An 18,222-nucleotide genomic window follows, 5' to 3' on the forward strand; every position below is an offset into this window, starting at 1 on the left:
TCCGTCAACAAGCCCTTTCCTTTGTCGTTGATAGCACCAGTCTGCCCGACCGCTGGGAGGACCTATCCATGTCATTAACAAAAACTAAGTTGAAGTCTCCCCCTAGAAGCAATGATCTGTACGGGAGGCTAGTCAGCTCCTGGACGGCCTCCCGAATGAACCCCTCATGCCCATCGTTAGGGACATAAACTGAGGCCACTATAAATGCTTGTTGACCTAATGTGAAGGTGTAGGCTAGGAGACGACCCTGGCCTTTTTGTGACCTATTTTGCCCTGGAACTCTGCCAAAATCAGTATCGCCACTCCTGCTGTTTTGGTGGACTGTGAGGAAAACAGTTGGTGGGGAAAAGCCCCAGACCTCAATCTGTGTGTGTCCTGCGGGAGAAGGTGTGTTTCCTGTAGGAGACAAATGTGGGCAGTGGAGGTTTCTAGGAACGACAAGACCGCATGCCTCTTAATAGGGCTATTGAGGCCCTTGACGTTAAGCGAGAGGATTTTCATATCGGCCATTGTTAAGTGGGTCATCTAGAATCGCGTAACTGGCCTGGGAACTCAGACCCACTACCATCATATTGCACACCATGCGTGACATGCTAGAAGTCTCAAATAATCGGAACAAATGATACCTATAAGTAAGCGCCCAAGTGTAGAAGGTGGAGGAGAGGGCCCCGTTACCCCAAATATTTAACAAACAAAACTAAACAAGAACTTGTAAGGTCCAAAAGTGTCCTGGAGTGTCAACCCCATTGTGAGGTGAGAGATGGATAGGGGGAATCTCTCACTGCCCCCGCCTGCCCCCAGCCCCTGAATTGTAGGAGAACCCCTAAATCAGCCCACCCTAAAGATACCAAAACTGCACATTCTACAGTCCGCAGAGGCAGAGTCTTCGGCCAGGGATGCAATAACAGCCTGACATTCTATGGTCATAGTCTCGGTGTCAGGACGGAGGCGCGTTGAGTACCTCCTCACCCATTGCCATTAGTCGGTGCCAGCATGGCGCCCTCCAGCATCCTCTCAAGTCAGGCCCTCTCGTCCTCAGGCAACTTGAGTGGGAGTGTGGCCTCCTGCAATGAGCGGATTTCGCAGAGCTTGCCCTCCCAATTAAAAATAATTCTAAAGGGATGACCCCAAGAGTAGGAGATGTCTTTAGAATGGAGGAATGCTGTAACGGATTTGAACTCATGCCTTTTTGTAGAGTGGAGGCAGCCAAGTCCTGGAATAATAAGGGTCTGGAAATCAGAAGTTGAGAGGATGTTTTGTAAGCGCATCCCTGAGGATCCATTCTTTTAGTTGGAAATCGTGAACACAGGTTAATATGTCCGGTGGGGGAGCAGTCGCAGGTCTTTTAGGCCCTACTCGGTGGGTCCGGTCCAATTTCGTCTCTGTTTTTCCAGAGGTGCATCTAGGATGTGATGGAAGAGGTCCATCACGAAGGCTTCAAAGTCCTGCTCTTGAAGGCTCTGAGGGACTGCCCTGGTGTGGATATTGTTCCGGTGAGACCGGTTCTCGAGGCCCTCCGCACGGGCCTGAAGGTCCATTTACTGTTCCTGAAATCGGAGGACCGCCTGCTGGAGTTGGTGGACCTCCTCATCTCTTGACTGTGTCTAAGTCTCCAAAGAATCCACTCGTTCATCGACCGAATCTGGAGTTCGAGGGAGACCTCCTTCTTCATAGCGTGGAATTCCCTGTCAGTGAGGCAAAGAGAAACTCAAGGAAGCCAGAGTGACCGGCCTGTCTGTGTCCCCTTGTTCGTGGTCTGCTAGGTGTCCCCCGGTTTTTGGAGCCGCTTCTGCCCCTCCAGCGCCGGTTTTGATGAGAAGATCCTAGACTGAGTGCTCCTTTTTCACTTTGGTAGTTGCCATGAATAATTAGTTCCGCCGCCCCCAGTGCAGCAACTGTGAGTGAAGGCCGGACCAGCAGACTTGCGGGATCCTGCTGAGGGAGAAGGGGGGGGAGCCAATGAGCTCCTATTAATGACCCACAACCGACCCAGCCAACTCCGGCATGAAAGCTCCAGGGCCAGTGAAACTGGTAGGGGTCTGCAAGGCAGAGGTCCTCGCAGCCCAGCAAAACGCCAGTCAGGCCTGTGTCTGCAGGCAAACTCAAATGTTCCGTGCGGTTCAGTCTATGGGGAGAGCCCCAGGCCGCCCTCGGCAGCTACACGGTCCGATCCGGCTGCCGCTGAGGTCTCCGTTCTCCACACCTCTATCGCTATCACTTTGCCGCTTGTCCCCACCGACATGCTCCACGCCAAGATATGTCTCCTCAGTGCTTCACAGGTGCAGCAGGGGTCTCACCTGCGATTGACACCCTGGGGGAATGGGTGCCAGGGCTCCCCCTCCCTGCGGCTCACCTTCCTGCGTAATGCCTCCATGCGGGCCTTTTAGCCGCCTGTGGAGGCCCCACACTGACCCAGGCGCTGCTGGAGATGGGTGAGTCACTACCACGGCCCATCCGGTATCTTCACGGGAAGTACTGATCGCGGCCGCGGGCTGCTTGCCCCCGTGTCCACCTCTGCGCTCGCTCACCCACACGCCTTTTCAGCGTGTTGGGAAGGCTGCCACCAGCTGCAAGTCTCCAGGGTGGGAAGGCAAAGCCCCGTGCTCTCCCACTGCCAGGCTCCCCTCCGCCAGCTGGTCCTGCCTGGTGCTGCCTCAGCTGCAGGTGATCTGGTAGAGTGCACAGACCCAGTGCTGCTCTTAGGGATAATCACCCACGCCGGGGGCCCAGCACGGCAGATGCTCCCCGGGTATCCGATGTGCGGGCGTAGGGGCAATCGCCACTGTAGCGAGGCACCCCACTCCGTGTTCTGGGTTCAGGAAGACCGAATTCTCCACCACCGCTCAGAAGAGGGGCGCCGATATGGCAGGTCACGCCTGCCCGCTCGCGGTCGGAGGATCCAGGCCTGACCGCGTAGAATGACGGGCGCTACTCTTCAGCCCTCGCTGCGCATGGCTGCACTCTGACATGGTGTCAGCAATGGACACCCTTGGTCTGGGGGGGTTACAATGATGTCTGGCGTTGTTTGGGGGCTGCTAATCAAGGCTATAAGGCCGGGACCCGGGTAAAAGGCCTGAGCGGTGAGCAGGCACGTCCTATTGAGCTGCCATCTTGGCCATGTCCGATGATATCTTTAAAGACTCCAAGAATAGATAAAAAATATAAACCCTCACTATCGGATCCTGTGTTTATCAAAGGACAAGTACCTCTTAACTCCCTAGTAGTGTCCAATGCTTGCAAAAGAGCTAACTCACAAACCTCTGGGGATGTACCTACCCCAGATAAGGAATCCAAACTTACAGATGCCTCAGGAAAACAAGTAGCTGTTCAAGCCGCTAACCACTAGCGCATCTGAAACACACAGGCCCTACTGGCTAGGTGCGGCAGGGCACACTGGGATGAGATGGAGCAACTGCTCCAATATCTCCCAGAAAAACACAAAACTAAGGTACAGCAGTTAGTTAAAATGGGAAAACTCCTCTCTAACTCCTCAATCAGATGTGCTTTGGATGCAGCTGACGCCACAGCTGTGGAGATCAATATCAGCATTCTCCTCTGACGGCATTCATGGCTAAGGATCTCGGGGGGTTAAGCCTGAAGTTCAACAGTCCATTTTAAACACCCTCTTTGACGAGGAACACCTGTTTGGTCCTGTAGTCGACCAGTCCTTAGAAAAGATGAAAAAAGACACTGAAGTTGGAAAGTTCATGGGAGCGCTCCAGTCCCCATCCAATAGAGGCTGCTTTCACAGCTTATTTTATATAGTAGGGTCCAAAGCAACATCCTCAGACCCAAATGCTTCCTCTTATAAAGGCATCAAACAATCCTTTCCCTCTAGAGGTTTTTATAAAGGAAGATATAGAAGAAACAATTCCAAAGGTAGGGGTAGGGTTAAAGGCGCCACACTGCTTAACACCACTTCCCCAAACAAACAGTGACTTGCCCACACGCCCCTCCCCACCACCCCCAATCAATTAACACCTGTAGGAGAAGACTTCAACAGTTTCTACCAATTTGGTAATCTAAAACAAACAACAAATGGGTGCTCGACCTTATCCAACATGGTTATTGCCTAGAGCTCATCGCCAATCCAACAAACATTCCACCGTGCGCTCACAAACTGTCGTCCGACCATTTGCAGTTACTCAAACAAGAGGTGCAATCTCTCTTAACAAAGGGAGCCATAGAACCAGTTCTGTTGCAGTACCAAGGTTTAGGGGTTTACTCTTTATTTTCTAATCCCTAAAAAGGACGGCTCCCTAAGACCAATTCTGGAGCTCAGAGTTAAACCAGTACATCCTGTCAGAACAATTCCATATGGTAACGCTTCAACAGGTTCTTCTGCTTCTACAGCAAGGCGATTTTATGTCCACACTAGACTTAAAAGAATCATTTTTTCACATTTCCATTCATCCTGCTCATCGCAAATATCTCAGATTTGTGATAGCAGGCAAACACTATCACTTCAAAGTACTCCCATTCGGAGTACCTACTGCTCCCAGAGTGTTTACAAAATGTCTAGCAGTAGTGGCAGCTCATCTCAGAAGACAACAAATACATGTCTTCCCGTACCTAGACGACTGGCTCGTCAAAGCCAGCTCACACCAAAAGTGTCTAGAACACACTCAGACCACGCTACACCTACTACACCAATTGGGTTTCACGGTCAACATTCAAATGTCTCACCTACAGTCTTCACAGATATAATTTTATCTGGGAGCCACTCACAACACACACACAGCTCTAGCCTCCCCCAATGCAGCCAGAATTTCCAAATCCAAACTCTATTGCTGCAGTTCCAAAACAACCAAACTTTGTCAGCCATGCTGCTACTGGGAATGATGGCGTCCTGCATTGCAGTAGTGCCTCATGCAAGACTACACATGCATCCATTAAAGGAATGCTTAGCACATCAGTGGAATCAGTCACCGGGCCAATTAACAGATCGAGTGTTGGTGGACAGCCACACCCATTGCTCTCTGCAGTGGTGGAACCCACAAAATGTATCAAATGGCGTCCTTTCATCGACACTGTTCCACAAGTCTTGCTAACAGCAGACCAATCTCTCACAGGTTAGGGTGCACATCTCCATCATTACACAATTCAGGGTCTATGGGACGACATACACAAACTTCTCCACATCAACTATCTATTCTAGGTGAATTTCTAGCGCTGAAAGCTTTTCAGTCTCATCTCACAAGCAAAGTTGCCCTAGTCTTCACAGACAACATGACAGCGATGTACTATGTTCAAAAACAAGGGGGAACACACGCTCTCCAACTGTCACACCTCCCAGGGGTGAGCAATCAAATTGCTGACCTCAGCAGAAGGAGGCAGCAAATATATGAATGAGAACTTCAGCCACAAGTTCTCCTACCACACTTTCAACAATGAGGATACCAGCAAATAAATATGTTTGCCACAGCACACAACGCACGGAGCACAAACTTCACCTCCAGGTTCCAACACCCTATATCCAAAAGCAATGCCCTATGGATGAATTGGTCAGGGATATTTGCCTACGCTTTTCCGCCTCTCCCACTCCTTCCGTTTCTAGTTCGGAAACTCAGCCAAACATTACTCACACTGATTTTGGTAGTCACCCTGTTAGAGCTCTCAGTAGTTCCACATCAAAAGCTACATCTCACCTCCAGTCTCATCACTCAGAACCATGGAGAAATCAAGCATCTAAATCCCAAGGAGCTCAACTTAGCAATTTGGCTCCTGAATTCATAGTTTGGATATTGAAATTTACCACCAGACTGTATGACTATTCTTAAGTAAGCAAGATAACTTACTACCAGAGCTTTCTATGCAGCAAAATGGAAACAATGTGTTGTCTACTATAATAACAACATTCTACCACTAGATGTTTCTGTTCGGGACATTGTCTGTTACCTTCTACACCTACAGCAATGTGGGCTAGCTTACAAATCTATTTGATTGCACCTTGCAGTAGTAGCTGCGCATTAGCAAAACAGACAGCATTTGTCTTTGTTCAAAGTTCCTGTGATTAAAGCCTGTATGAAGGGCTTAAAGAGTTATACCACCAGGAATCCCTCCGGCACCAGTGTGGAATCTTAACGTTGCACTTACAAGACTCATGGGTCCACCCTTTGTACCACTTCACAAGGGTCCTTTACAGTTTCTTTCATGGAAGGTTCCATTCCTCACTGCAATCACTTCATTAAGGAGAGTTGGTGAGCTACATGCATTTACCTTAGAAGAACCCCTCTTTCAACTCTATAAAGATAGGATAGTTCTTCGCACCAATCCCAGATTCCTTCCCAAAGATGTTTCTGCTTTTAATATTAACCAATCATTTCAGTTACTAATGTTCTTTCCTCAACCTGATTCACTAGCAGAACGGGCTCTCCACTCACTTGACGTCAGAAGAGCTTTATTGTATTCTATCAAAAGAACAAAAAGGATTTTCGTAAAATAAAGCAACTGTTTCTTTTACACCATCTCACAAAGGCAATCCTATTTCTAAATATGGCATTTCAAGATGGATTATTAAGTGCATTCAAACTTGCTTCGCAAAAGCTTAAGAACTCCATCTATACCCCATAGAGTACATTCCACTCGCAAAAAAGGGTCACCTATGGCCTTTTTAGGTAACATCCCTATAGCTGACATCTGCGAAGCAGCAACATGGTCTATACCACACACATTTACCAAACACTATTGTGTGGTTGTATTATCACACCAACAAGTCAATGTAGGGCAGGTAGTGCTAAACACACTTTTTCAAACTACTGCAACATCTACTGGTTAGTCACCGCTTTGGGAGAATACTGCTATATAGTCTATGCAAGAAAAAATGGTATGGAGGAAAAAATACAAAACAATTTATGAGTAGAGTACATTTAATTACCCTCTCCACAATTTTTGTTATTCTTAATGAATGTATCACAATATATTTACAACACACATAAACAATGGCACGTACTCAATGAAGAAGACAATATACCACAACATGATATACATCAACAAAAGCACAGTTCTACGCATCCATACTGCGCGTATACACAGAAGCCTGGGGTGATATTCGCGAGGAATTGCCGATGCACCACCTCGTACAGTACCTGCATGTCATGGGTAACGGTTCCCACATCATACATTGGCTAGCGCAGGCCCTCCTCGTGCATACTCAGCGATCCATGCAACCACTACGAGATAAGTGGGCGGCCCCCCGAGGGAGGGAATGGACAGACCAGGAATGGACAATGGTGTTAGCCAGCCTCGTTAATATCCCACACAACTCCTGTTTCAAAATAATACAGTTTTACATATTACATCAGGCATATCTATCGCCAGATAAGATAAATAGGTATTTTGCGATCACTAACGCCAGCTGTCCCCAATGTAATCTGACGGGTGCGGACATATTACACATGCTCTGGCATTGCCCCACTCTCACCACGTACTGGGAAGAGGTGACATCCCTTTTGACACACAGCGCAGGCGCGGGCCTACCCCACACATGGGAGGCATGCACTCTAGGGCTCTAAAAGAGGACTAAATTGAATAAAGTACCGGCCGGGTTCTGGGACCTAGGGCTTATTACCGCCAAACGTTTGCTTACTAAACACTGGAAGAAGAAGGAACCTCCGCTCACCAAGTACTGGTGCATTTCCTTTCTTAACTGGGCGAGGGCTGAGAGCACCACATTGCACCGAGAAGAAACAGCGGGTTTGAGGAAATTCCCAATTGCACAACTCTGGGATGACACCTTGGGCTCCTTCCAGCGGGAGGGTGCGGCTAGGGGGCTCACCTAGATGTTGCTGCACTAGAAGAAGACACATGCTGAGGTGATATGATGACACCACGGGAACAGACTGTATTACCCCCCCTGACACCTGCGAGCCCCGGGAGCTGGCGATGTGGCGCCTCCCGGCTGATGGAGGCTCGGCCTCCCCTGTTCCATCGAGCAATGATTGCAGTATACTTCTGCCATACTGACCGCGGGCCCAGACGCTCACTCACACGACTGTCCACTGTTATATAACATGACACGACACTCCCCCTGGTGCACCCCATCTCCCTAATATCCCCCCCTTTTTCTTTTCTTATATATTTTCTTCTTTCTCCTGGTCTCACTCAGGGGACAATCAATGGAACTTGACACAATTGTTTTTATTTATTTTTTTCTTTCTCACGGTTGATTGCCCTGTAGGGCCCGTTGTCCTCGATTGGGACCAGTTTGGAAGTTACTATGGCAGGTTCAACAGCCATAATTGTTGGGTTATTGAATATATTGATTTGGAGGTCTAGACACGCCCATTATTCGATGTCCCTGACCATACGATACACCTGACGACACCCCACACTGTCAGCCAGACATGAGGTGGATGCATACAAGAGTCACACATCCATGCCACCTCCTATAGGACACCAACATACAACGCCCCGAGAATACATTGCCCTACCACTGGAGTGATATCGCGTACAATACAGCTATATTATTGTAAGGAACTGCTCTAACCTCATTGCTACAGGGCTCGATAAACGTTGACATTATCTTGCATGCAATGTAACTGCAATACTTACCTGAGCTGCGATTTCTCTTATGCAACTGTATTTGAAAAGATACTCGCTGTTATATATTTACATGAACCAATGAAATATATTCAAACAAAAAAATACAAAAGCACAGTTCTACATTACGCAAAAACCCTGGAATATTCTCACTAGTGTCCCCCAAGAAATCTGGGCGAACCACTCAGAGGTAGTCAAGGTGAAACACCTAAGGCTAATAGACTAATATTCTTAGCTCTAGTGTGACACCACACAATTCCAAAGATAACTGTAGTTCCAAGGACTCCTTAGAAGTGTCGCCGTGACCACGTTTCAGCCTTTTCATCTTTGGCCTCCTCAGGACAAGGGTAATACATTAATCATTATTTATTTTATTTTAAAGGTTTTATATAGCGCTGGCTGGACCCAAGGGTATTCGAGCGCTTTACAATGGTCACATGAGTATATATAAAGATAAACATAAAATAAGATATCAAAAAATACAATGAGGTAGGAAACAAGTACAATAAAAGAATAGATGACAGTGCAATTTATACAATCTGGTTAACAACAAAGAGCGAAATTCAACAGCAAATCAAAAGAAGAGAGGATTCACGGACACTGTGGCACATTTGGCAGGTGTAATATTTGACGAGCAACATACAGGCGGAGTAGGCAGCGGCGCGCGCGGAGGGGGTGGTTGGGGGGGGGTTGTACTATCATTTCACTGTTTTTCTTCATTTGTCTGTTTCCCTACGACAGTAATTGCATGTGATTTGCGATTTATAACTTGCCTCCGGTGATTGTCTCTGGTTGTCAGAGCGTTACTTGATATATGTTCACTATGCAATCAATAAAATCTGTTTTCAAAAAAAAAAAGGAGAGGATTGTGGTAGATAAAGGGGGTGAAGAGAAGAGAGGGGCAGGATGTAAGAATGGTGAGAGGCTGTTATGGGGGTTAGGGAAAAAAAATCAAGTGAGTCCGGAAGGGCGTATGAGAGGGATTAGTGAGAGAGAGGGAGAAAAAAAGAAGGAAGTGAAACAAAGGAGGTGGAGAAAGGGCATCAGGGGAACAGACGCGGGGATCCTGAAGAGTAGAAAACTGGGTCGGGATAAGAACCCAGAGAAGGACTTAAGGGCCCCAAAATTTGCAGACAAGGTGTAGTTTGAGGTCTTTTTTGAAGCTGAAGTAGGAGGGGTTGCACCAGAGTTCTTTAGGGAGTGCATTCTAGATGGTAGGCGCATTTCCGGAGAAGGAGTGTGATTGAGTGGATTTCTTGTTTAACAGAGGAGGAACAAACTCAAGTGTGTTTGAGCTCCTCAATGTTCGAGAGCAGCCAGCTATAATGAGTTTATCTGCGAGGTACAGCGGGGTGTGTTTATGCAGGGCTTTGTGCGTAATGCAGGTGGTCTTCTAGGTAGATCTGCCTTCAATGGGAAGCCAATTGAGGGCTTTAAGGGTAGGGGAGATGTGATCGAACCATTTGAGGTCATAGATGAGCCTAGCAGCTAGGTTAAGAATGGATTTGATTGGGGCTAAGTGGACTTTAGGTGTTCCAGATAGAATGGAGTTACCGTAGTCGATTTTAGACCAGAGATTGGACAGCTGATTTAAAGTCATCAGCAGGAATTAAAGGTTTTAGTTTCTTGAGGTGATAGAGAGTGAAGAGAGCTCTTTTGGACGAGTTTTTTATGTGGGAGATAAGAGAAAGGTTCTGGCCAATGTTAATTCCGTGGGATTTAACTGAATTGGCTAAGGTGAGGGAGCAGTTGAGAGCTGTAAGGATCTAGGATTGGATGGGGAGCGGGCTGTTTTTAGGGGAGAAAATAATGATTTCAGTTTTTTTGGGGTTGAGCTTGAGGTGGTTGAAGTGGAACTAGGAGTGAATCTTAGTCAAGGTGTCCTTGAGGTGTAGCAGTCAGGGCAGGATTGAATCTTATGATAAAGTTGGGTGTAATCGGCATAGAGGTGGTACTTGATTCCCCCATGCTTAAGAATAAGGGTGAAGGGTTCCATGAAGAGGTTGAAAAGAGAGGGAGAGAGAATAGAGCCACGGGGGACACCCAGCACTGGTTTGGAAAGGCAGTCTTGAATTTTAATTTGCTGGGTTCTGTGCTGGAAAAAGGAGGTGAACCATTTGAGAACTGAGCCGTTGAAGCCAAAGCGATCTTTGAGAGTGTTAAGTAAAGTAGAGTGGTTCACGGTATCGAAAGCAGAAGAGAGATCAAGGAGAATTAGAAGGCAGGACTCCCCACCCCTCCCCATTGTCGAGGGAGTGGTGGATGTCCTCAATTATGTTGAGCATGGCCGTTTCCGTGCTACAGCCCTTTTTGAAACCTAATTGCACAGAGTCCAACATATTGAATGTGTCGATGTGTGTGTCTAATTGGCGCAGGGCGCATTTTTCAAGGGCTTTAGAGAGAAGAGGAAGGTTAGAGATAGGTCGAAGATTATTTAGGTCATTATAGTCGGCAGCAGGATTTTTGAGGATGGGAGTGATTTGTCCAAGTTGGAGGGAGACAGGGACACATCCAGTGGCAAAGGAGGAGTAGATGATAGAGGTCCAAAAAGGGGCAATTATGTGTTTTAAATCTTGGGCAAGGTTGGCAGGGAGAGGGTCTCTGGAGTGAGAGGATGGTTTAAGTCTAGCAATGACGTTAAGGACTTCGAGCTCAGTCCCTGGATGGAAGTGATGCCAGGAAGCATTGTTTTTTTTCATTAAAGCGAGACCAGGATAGTAGGCTTGTAGCACCAAAATAACGTCTCCGCATCGAGGTACAATTACCTCCCTCTCCGTGTGGTGACAAACCATCCACGTTTTTCGTACGCTCCGTCTATCACAATCGGAGCCAGTTTCTTGCTTTTCTCATCTTCTGTCTCGCATTTGCTGCGGCCGAAAGACTGCATCCACTTCAGCAGGGCCGCGTGGGCCTGCTGAGGTGGCTGCACTCTGACAGCGAACGCAGGAAATAGCAGTTCGGGCTTAGTGAGGAGATTGATACCCTTGCGAGAAAGAGAAAACGAGAAAAGCAGGAGACTGGCTCTGATTGTGATAGACGGAGCGTACGAAAAACGTGGATGGTTTGTCACCACACGGAGTGGGAGGTTATTGTACCTTGAGTGCTGAGACGTTATTTTGGTGCTACAAGCCTACTATCCCGGTCTCGCTTTAATGATTAATGTATTAAATATCCTGAGGAGGCCAAAGAAGAAAAGGCTGAAACGTGGTCGCGTCGACACTTCTAAGGAAAAGTCCTTGGAACTACAGTTATCTTTAGAATTGTGTGGTGTGACACTAGAGCTAAGAAAATTAGTTTATTAGCTTTAGTTGTCTCACCTTGACTACCTCAGAGTGGTTCGCCCAGAATTCTTGGGGGGACACTAGTGAGAATAATATTCTAGGGTTTTTGCGTAATGTATAACTGTGCTTTTGTTGTATATAATGTTGTGGTATGTTATTTTTTGTCTTCTTCATTGATTAGGTGCCATTGTTTATGTGTGTTGTAAATATATTGTGGTACATTCATTATGAATAAGAAAAAATTGTGGAGAGGGTAATTAAATGTGCTCTACTCATAAATTGTTTTGTATTTTTTCCGCCATAGCGTTTTTTCTTGTATAAAAATACGTCCCATACCCAGGTAGAGGAGGGTAATTTGGGTATACCCCTGTTGTTTATGTTCTGTTTTAGATAGTCTATGCAAAGCATGTGATCTACAGCACACATGCCTCAAACAGATTGTTACTTACCCAGTAAGCATCTGTTCTTGGCATGTAGAGCTGTAGATGTACATGCTTCCTCCCACCTCCCCGGGCACCTGTAGTTGTTGCAGTTCTCATTATTTACATTATTTACGCATGGACATCTATTTACCACACTCACTCCATTCTCACCCTCATGCGAGAAAACAATCTAACAATGGAGTCGATGCCCATGCGCACTATCACCACCTTACCTTGTGACTGGAAAGACCTCAAGAGAAAAACAACTTGCAAACATCTGGACCCAACGCTAGATGACAGGAGTATGCAAAGCATGTGAATCTACAACTCTACATGCCATGAACAGATGCTTACTGGGTAGTAACATAATCCTTATCTTCTGTGGATTTCCTGAAAGTCTGGGATGAGATCCCTTGTATTCAATATACTCCTGCCATCAGATCTCCTTCAGTGTGATACACCCACTATAACATACATTAGCACCTTAGGAGATAGGCCTAGACTTTGTTGCCAGTCCATTGGCTGGCAACCTGACACAATCCACACTTCTACCCCAATGCCCAATTCTGCCCTTCGAATTAGATACTGGCTTCAGTTGGCCTTTCATAGGCTGATTGTCCTCCAAGTATGAGATACATATTAGTATCTTTAGTGCGACTGGCGTAGCATTGAATGGGCTGCCATTACTTTCTGCACCAAACCCCTATCTGAAAATACAGAACCCACTTGTAAATAGTTACACATTTTAGGTGGCATTTTGTGAATTGACTCTTTACTTGTATCCTGAAAGCCATTAGCTTTCTATTTTCTAGGTGCACTTTGAAAGGGTGAAGACCAATCCTATATCTTGGTGTTTTCTTCATATTCTGGGTCTCTTCATTCTTACTGAAATCTCTCAACCCCTTCCTTATAAACCTTCGTGTTGTGCTAATTTCTTGCTGCGATTACCGATGCCTTTAAAGGGATGCCCTAATAGTGACAATCTATGGTCTATTACCTTTAACATAGCATCCGTTAACTTAGCTTGGGTTGGAGTACATTTTCTGATAAATGCATTATTATTCTTTATTTTTTTTTATTCTGTGATTTTTCTTTTTCTTAACAGGAGAATTCGAGTGCTGCTCAGTCTACTCTGATTTGTCGTAAGTTTTTCTCCAATGCAATATGTACAATTCCATATATGACAATGATTGAGGACTACCACTGTCTAAGGTGAAGTGTGCCCATATTTTCTCCCCACTTATTGGTTTATTTAGAAGATGTTTTTGCTAACCAGGCAAAAACAAAAAGTTGTATTATTGTGATCCGTTTCTTCAAGAGATATTTAAGTGTAGCACCTCGTAGAGATCATTTTATGAAAACATTGTCCCACGATTGGGAGCCATTTTAAGCATGAGACTGGTGTGACATGACTGTATTCGAAAGAAAGGGAAACCAGCTTTACTGCAACCTGCAGAGCAGCCTATATAGGTGAAAAGCTTATTTTTTTAAGAAGTTGCACGAGGAGAGCATTTTCATAATTTAGTTTTCATTACTTTTGTTACAATTTCGGCACTGAAGCTAATGTTACCTGGGAAACTGGGAGGCTGACTTTCTGGGAATGTAACAGTAGTCCTGGGAAGGAGGGTGCGCGGATGCACTGTATCACTGTATTAGTTTGGGTCAAGCGTATTTTTTTCTTTAGCTTTAGGGCTCGACATTTTATTCGTCAGAGTTTGGGCAATAGAAGGTGAAAATTGACTGCTATTGTTTACAAGGTTTTGTAGATTCAAAGCAGCAATTATTTGTCTGCATACTGCATACATTACCGGAGGAGAGTGAATTCTGTCCAGCTGCTGTAAACCGGTGGAAACTATCAGATTTGGGGTTTCTGTTCATCCACCCATCTGTCTGTCCAACTATGTGTCTATCGGGGGACGGTGTTAGACTGGTTCCAATCTTTTTTATCAGGCCGCCGACAGGTGATCTGGGCTCCGCCGTTCTCCGCGGAAATGTCATCGCTAGAGGTTGGGGTTCCTCAAGGTTCCATTCTGAGCCCCACCATTTTTAACATCTATATGGCACCCCTGGCGATGGTAGCGGAGGCTTTCGGGGCCCGGGTCATCTCATATGCTGATGACACCCAGCTCTTGTTCACGTGTGGCAAAGGAGAGGTCTTGGACGGCGGCAGGATCAAAGACTGTCTGAGTGCAGTCTTTGCGTGGTTCCAGCAGCACAGCCTGAAATGCAACTCGAAAAAGTCTGAGTTGCTTTTCTTTGGCTGTGCCCCCGACCCGAGCTGGAAGTCGTGGTGGCCCCAGGATAAGTTCCCTCCTGAAAGGTCATCCTCCCAAGTGAAAAATCTGGGAGTGGTATTTGATGATGACCTATCCTTCCGGCCTCATATTGTAGGACTAGCTGGGAAATGCTTCGGCATTCTTAAAATGCTGAGGAAATTCCTTCCTCTGCTGTCCCTGCAATATCGAAAGACGGTAGTCCAGGCGCTAGTAGGGTCACGGCTAGATTACGCAAACGCCCTCTTTGCTGGTCTGCCCAAGTACCTCCTGGCTAGACTGCAGATTGTCCAAAACTCGGCGGCTAGAGCCATATTCGGCCTGCCAAGGAGAGCCAGTGCGTCTCTGCTTTTAAACAGACTGCACTGGCTACCTATTTCTAAAAGAATTAGGTTTAAAATTCTCACCCTGGCGTTCAAAGCCCTTCACTCTGTCGGTCCCAATTACATCAGGAAGCGTATTGCTTTCTATGTACCGCGGAGGATGCTGCGATCAGCCGACTTGGCTACAGTGGAGGTGCCCATTGCTAAACGAGCCCGGATGGGAGGACGGTCCTTCCAATTTGTGGCAGCGTGCCTTTGGAATGAACTTCCTCTCTTCCTGCGCAAAGCTAACAACCTCCTAGCGTTTAGGAAAGAGCTGAAGACCTTGCTCTTCTCCATGTAACCTGTGTGACGGCAGTGTTTTTGCCTTCGTGTTTTTTGGACCTCTGGCCCCTTTGTCAAAGCGCCGGGACACCTCTTGGGGTAGCCGTGCGCTCTAAAAGTGCGGCTTTAACATAACATAACATAACATATCTGTTTGTCTATCCATTTGTCCGCCTGCCCTTATTTCTCTTCCCATCCATCCATCCATCATTCAGATTACCTTTCTCTTCTCGTACATCATTCCATTACCCAGCTTACCTATCTGGATCTGTCTGTCCACTTGTCCACTACCCATCCCAAAAAGTCCACCCACACATATAGTCATCTAGCTGTCCATCATTATCTATATATTTATCCATCCTACCATCCATCATGAATCCATCTGTGTCACTATATTTGTCCACCTGTTGTAAGCTGTGACATTTTCTTCTTTAAGTGAAGAGTGAACTAACAAGCATTTGCAATGCAATAGGTTTCGCAGTTACAAGAATTTAAGCTATTTGCATTGTAATTGACAATGCCTTTTGTTTATGTTTTAAAGACTAAAACACAAATAAAAGGCATTGTTATGTACAATGCCAATAGCTCAAACCCCCTCAAATGCGAGACCTATTGCATTGCAAATGCTTGTTTTTGTATTCTGCTGGAGACAATTGTTTTGCAAAACCCCCAAAATCATTGGACACGCGTAAGCAGGGTCTCTGCATACTGGATGGGTCTGCAAGTTGCCAGATCATACTTTCTTCACATTCTGTGTTACGAGTGATTTGGGAATAACAGCAGTTTATGATTGTGACACTCTGGTCTTCTTTTCCCGCCTTTTCTAGGTGACACAACAGGAAGTGTCTCCCACTCACTGGCGGAGCTCGACCTAGGACAAGGATCTGAATCATGCAGTGCAGATGGAAACTCTGAGGTCTGTAGAGCTCATTTTATGATCTATTTTTTATATGCCGACAACATACATTAAAGGAGCGAAACTTCTTTCAAACTTTTAGGAATGGGTAAAAATGATCATGTTATGCGTTTCAGCCCGATGCACAAAGCGACTTAAATAATAGTTTACATTTTAAGGCCAACCTTTAAGCGTTAACACTATGTTTCTCATGTCAAGCAGATCTATTAGATATCATAGAAATCATCTTTAATTGACCAATAAAAGGCTACTGCATTGTAAGCCATGTCAATATTAAAGATGAACAATAGTAATTTATTAATTTGGATACATTTCCCTGTAATCCCTGAGAGGAAATGCTAATTGTATTAAACACCTTGAGCACCAAGCTAGTCGTCCTACGTAACCCTTTACGTAAGCACCACCTGAAGATTCTGGACAGGAATGTTCTATAAGGCAACCTCACTGTCAGTCTGTTTGCAGCCTTTCAGTACATGTGGTTTAGCAGAGGGGTATTCTCCGGTGAGATCCTAGCACTTGTGCTGCAGCTTTCAAAATGTGTCTTCTTGGTCCAGACCTGCCGGACTTGGCGGACTTGGCGGAGCACGGAGTGGCTCCAGTAGAGGAGCCCCCTTTTGCGGTTATCGATGGCTTTAATACATTGTGTTACTGGTTTGGCCATCAGCACCTACACCCTACCATTCTAGCCTTGCATCATGCCTATACCACTGATGGACAGCCTTGGTCTTTAGCTAAGTTTCTGTCCTGAAGTATGCTCTTCTAACTTCAGATGTAAAGGTCCAAGATATTACGCTAGTTAGGAGTAAGCTGGTAAAATGCTGTGGTAATAGTGAGTTGTATTACAAGTCTGAGCCATGGAATGCAGAATTACATGCATGTTGCAGAATGACCAAGGTATTTAGTGAATTTTTCCATAAATAGTAGAATTTAATAGTGTGGTTTCCATTCATTATTATATGTGCCACTGGTAGTGTTCCTCCTCCTTGAGTGCATGTATTCTCCCACTCGTTTGACTGTGTACATTGTTTAGGTTGCTAAAATATTCTTTAGTTTATGTCCACCGCTCACTGTCTTTGGCTGTCGTTAATCTTCTTTGAGGTCCACCTGTACATTGGATTGATACGTTTATACTATGTTTTACCTGTGCTGGTAAACTATGTATTTTAGTGAACCCACTTGTCTCACACTGGCCTCACTAATCCCATTACAACCAAGTGCACTTTCTTTCTTACCATATCTGTGTGTATTATCCTTGTTTATTATATATTATTATTCATTGATTGCTTTAATTTCTTTTCTTTCAGTTTCAATGTTTTGTTTGTTGTCTGTTATTGGGACCATCTTCAGTGACTCCTGTGTTTTGGTCATTTTATGTAGGGATGTATGCGTTGCCGCTTAATGACGTAAATACCAATAATATATAACTTGAAAAAAACTAATGCCAAATTATATATTAAAACCAAATATCTCCTTGGAAATATGTTATTTTGCATTGTGGCCATCTCTCAAGCACTTGCTCTCAATTATGTTAGGATTACTTTTACAATAATAATACAAGTGAGCTTGATTGGATTGAAGAATTCCAAACAGTTCAACATTTTTGTTGGGAGATGTTTAGTGAAACTGTCATTATGGCATTAGAATTATTTGAGTTTGTTTCTGCAGGCTGTGTTTTTCACATTGAATCACTTAGCTTAACTCAGTGATGGAAACAAATTGCTTTTAACTTTACATTGCTTTGAATGTGGAGTAGTTGTGATTGGAAGTTTATTTTTTGTTTAGAGGAAGCTACCTTCTAACACCTTCTGGGCGAGGAAGCAAAAGACACACAATTGATTAACGGAATGTAGAACAAATCAAAACATTTACCCCCAGTCAAGAGATATGGGTTAAATCCATCATTCTTTTGCTCACCATGCCACCCCAGTTTAGACCCGGCCATATGCAAATCAGTCTTGACCCTGTGCCGCAAATCAGTCTTGACCCTGTGCCGAACTGCCAAGCCAGGTCCTCCCTGGAATGGAAACAAGCATCCTAGGACCGGTTTCAGGGTTTCACCCCACAGTGAGCCCAGGACCCACGTCTGGGCATAACTGGCGCACTTAGCTAAAGAATGATGATGGATTAAACCCAGATCTGTGA

The 18,222-nt window shown here is 45.5% G+C and overlaps 1 protein-coding gene across 2 annotated transcripts in view; it reads left to right on the top strand.

The window, feature by feature from the left end:
* CASP10 (caspase 10) overlaps window positions 1-18,222 on the top strand; it is a 147,907-nt gene that overhangs the window by 99,070 nt on the left and 30,615 nt on the right. For both annotated transcript variants that reach the window (XM_078680203.1, XM_078680204.1), the window contains 2 exons: window positions 13,350-13,386; window positions 15,992-16,080. In XM_078680203.1, coding sequence (XP_078536329.1) covers window positions 13,350-13,386; window positions 15,992-16,080 — 126 coding nt within the window. The remainder of the gene's footprint in view (window positions 1-13,349; window positions 13,387-15,991; window positions 16,081-18,222) is intronic.

This window comes from Lissotriton helveticus, chromosome 3_1, assembly GCF_964261635.1.
Source record: "Lissotriton helveticus chromosome 3_1, aLisHel1.1, whole genome shotgun sequence".
In the NCBI taxonomy this organism is placed as follows: domain Eukaryota; kingdom Metazoa; phylum Chordata; class Amphibia; order Caudata; family Salamandridae; genus Lissotriton; species Lissotriton helveticus.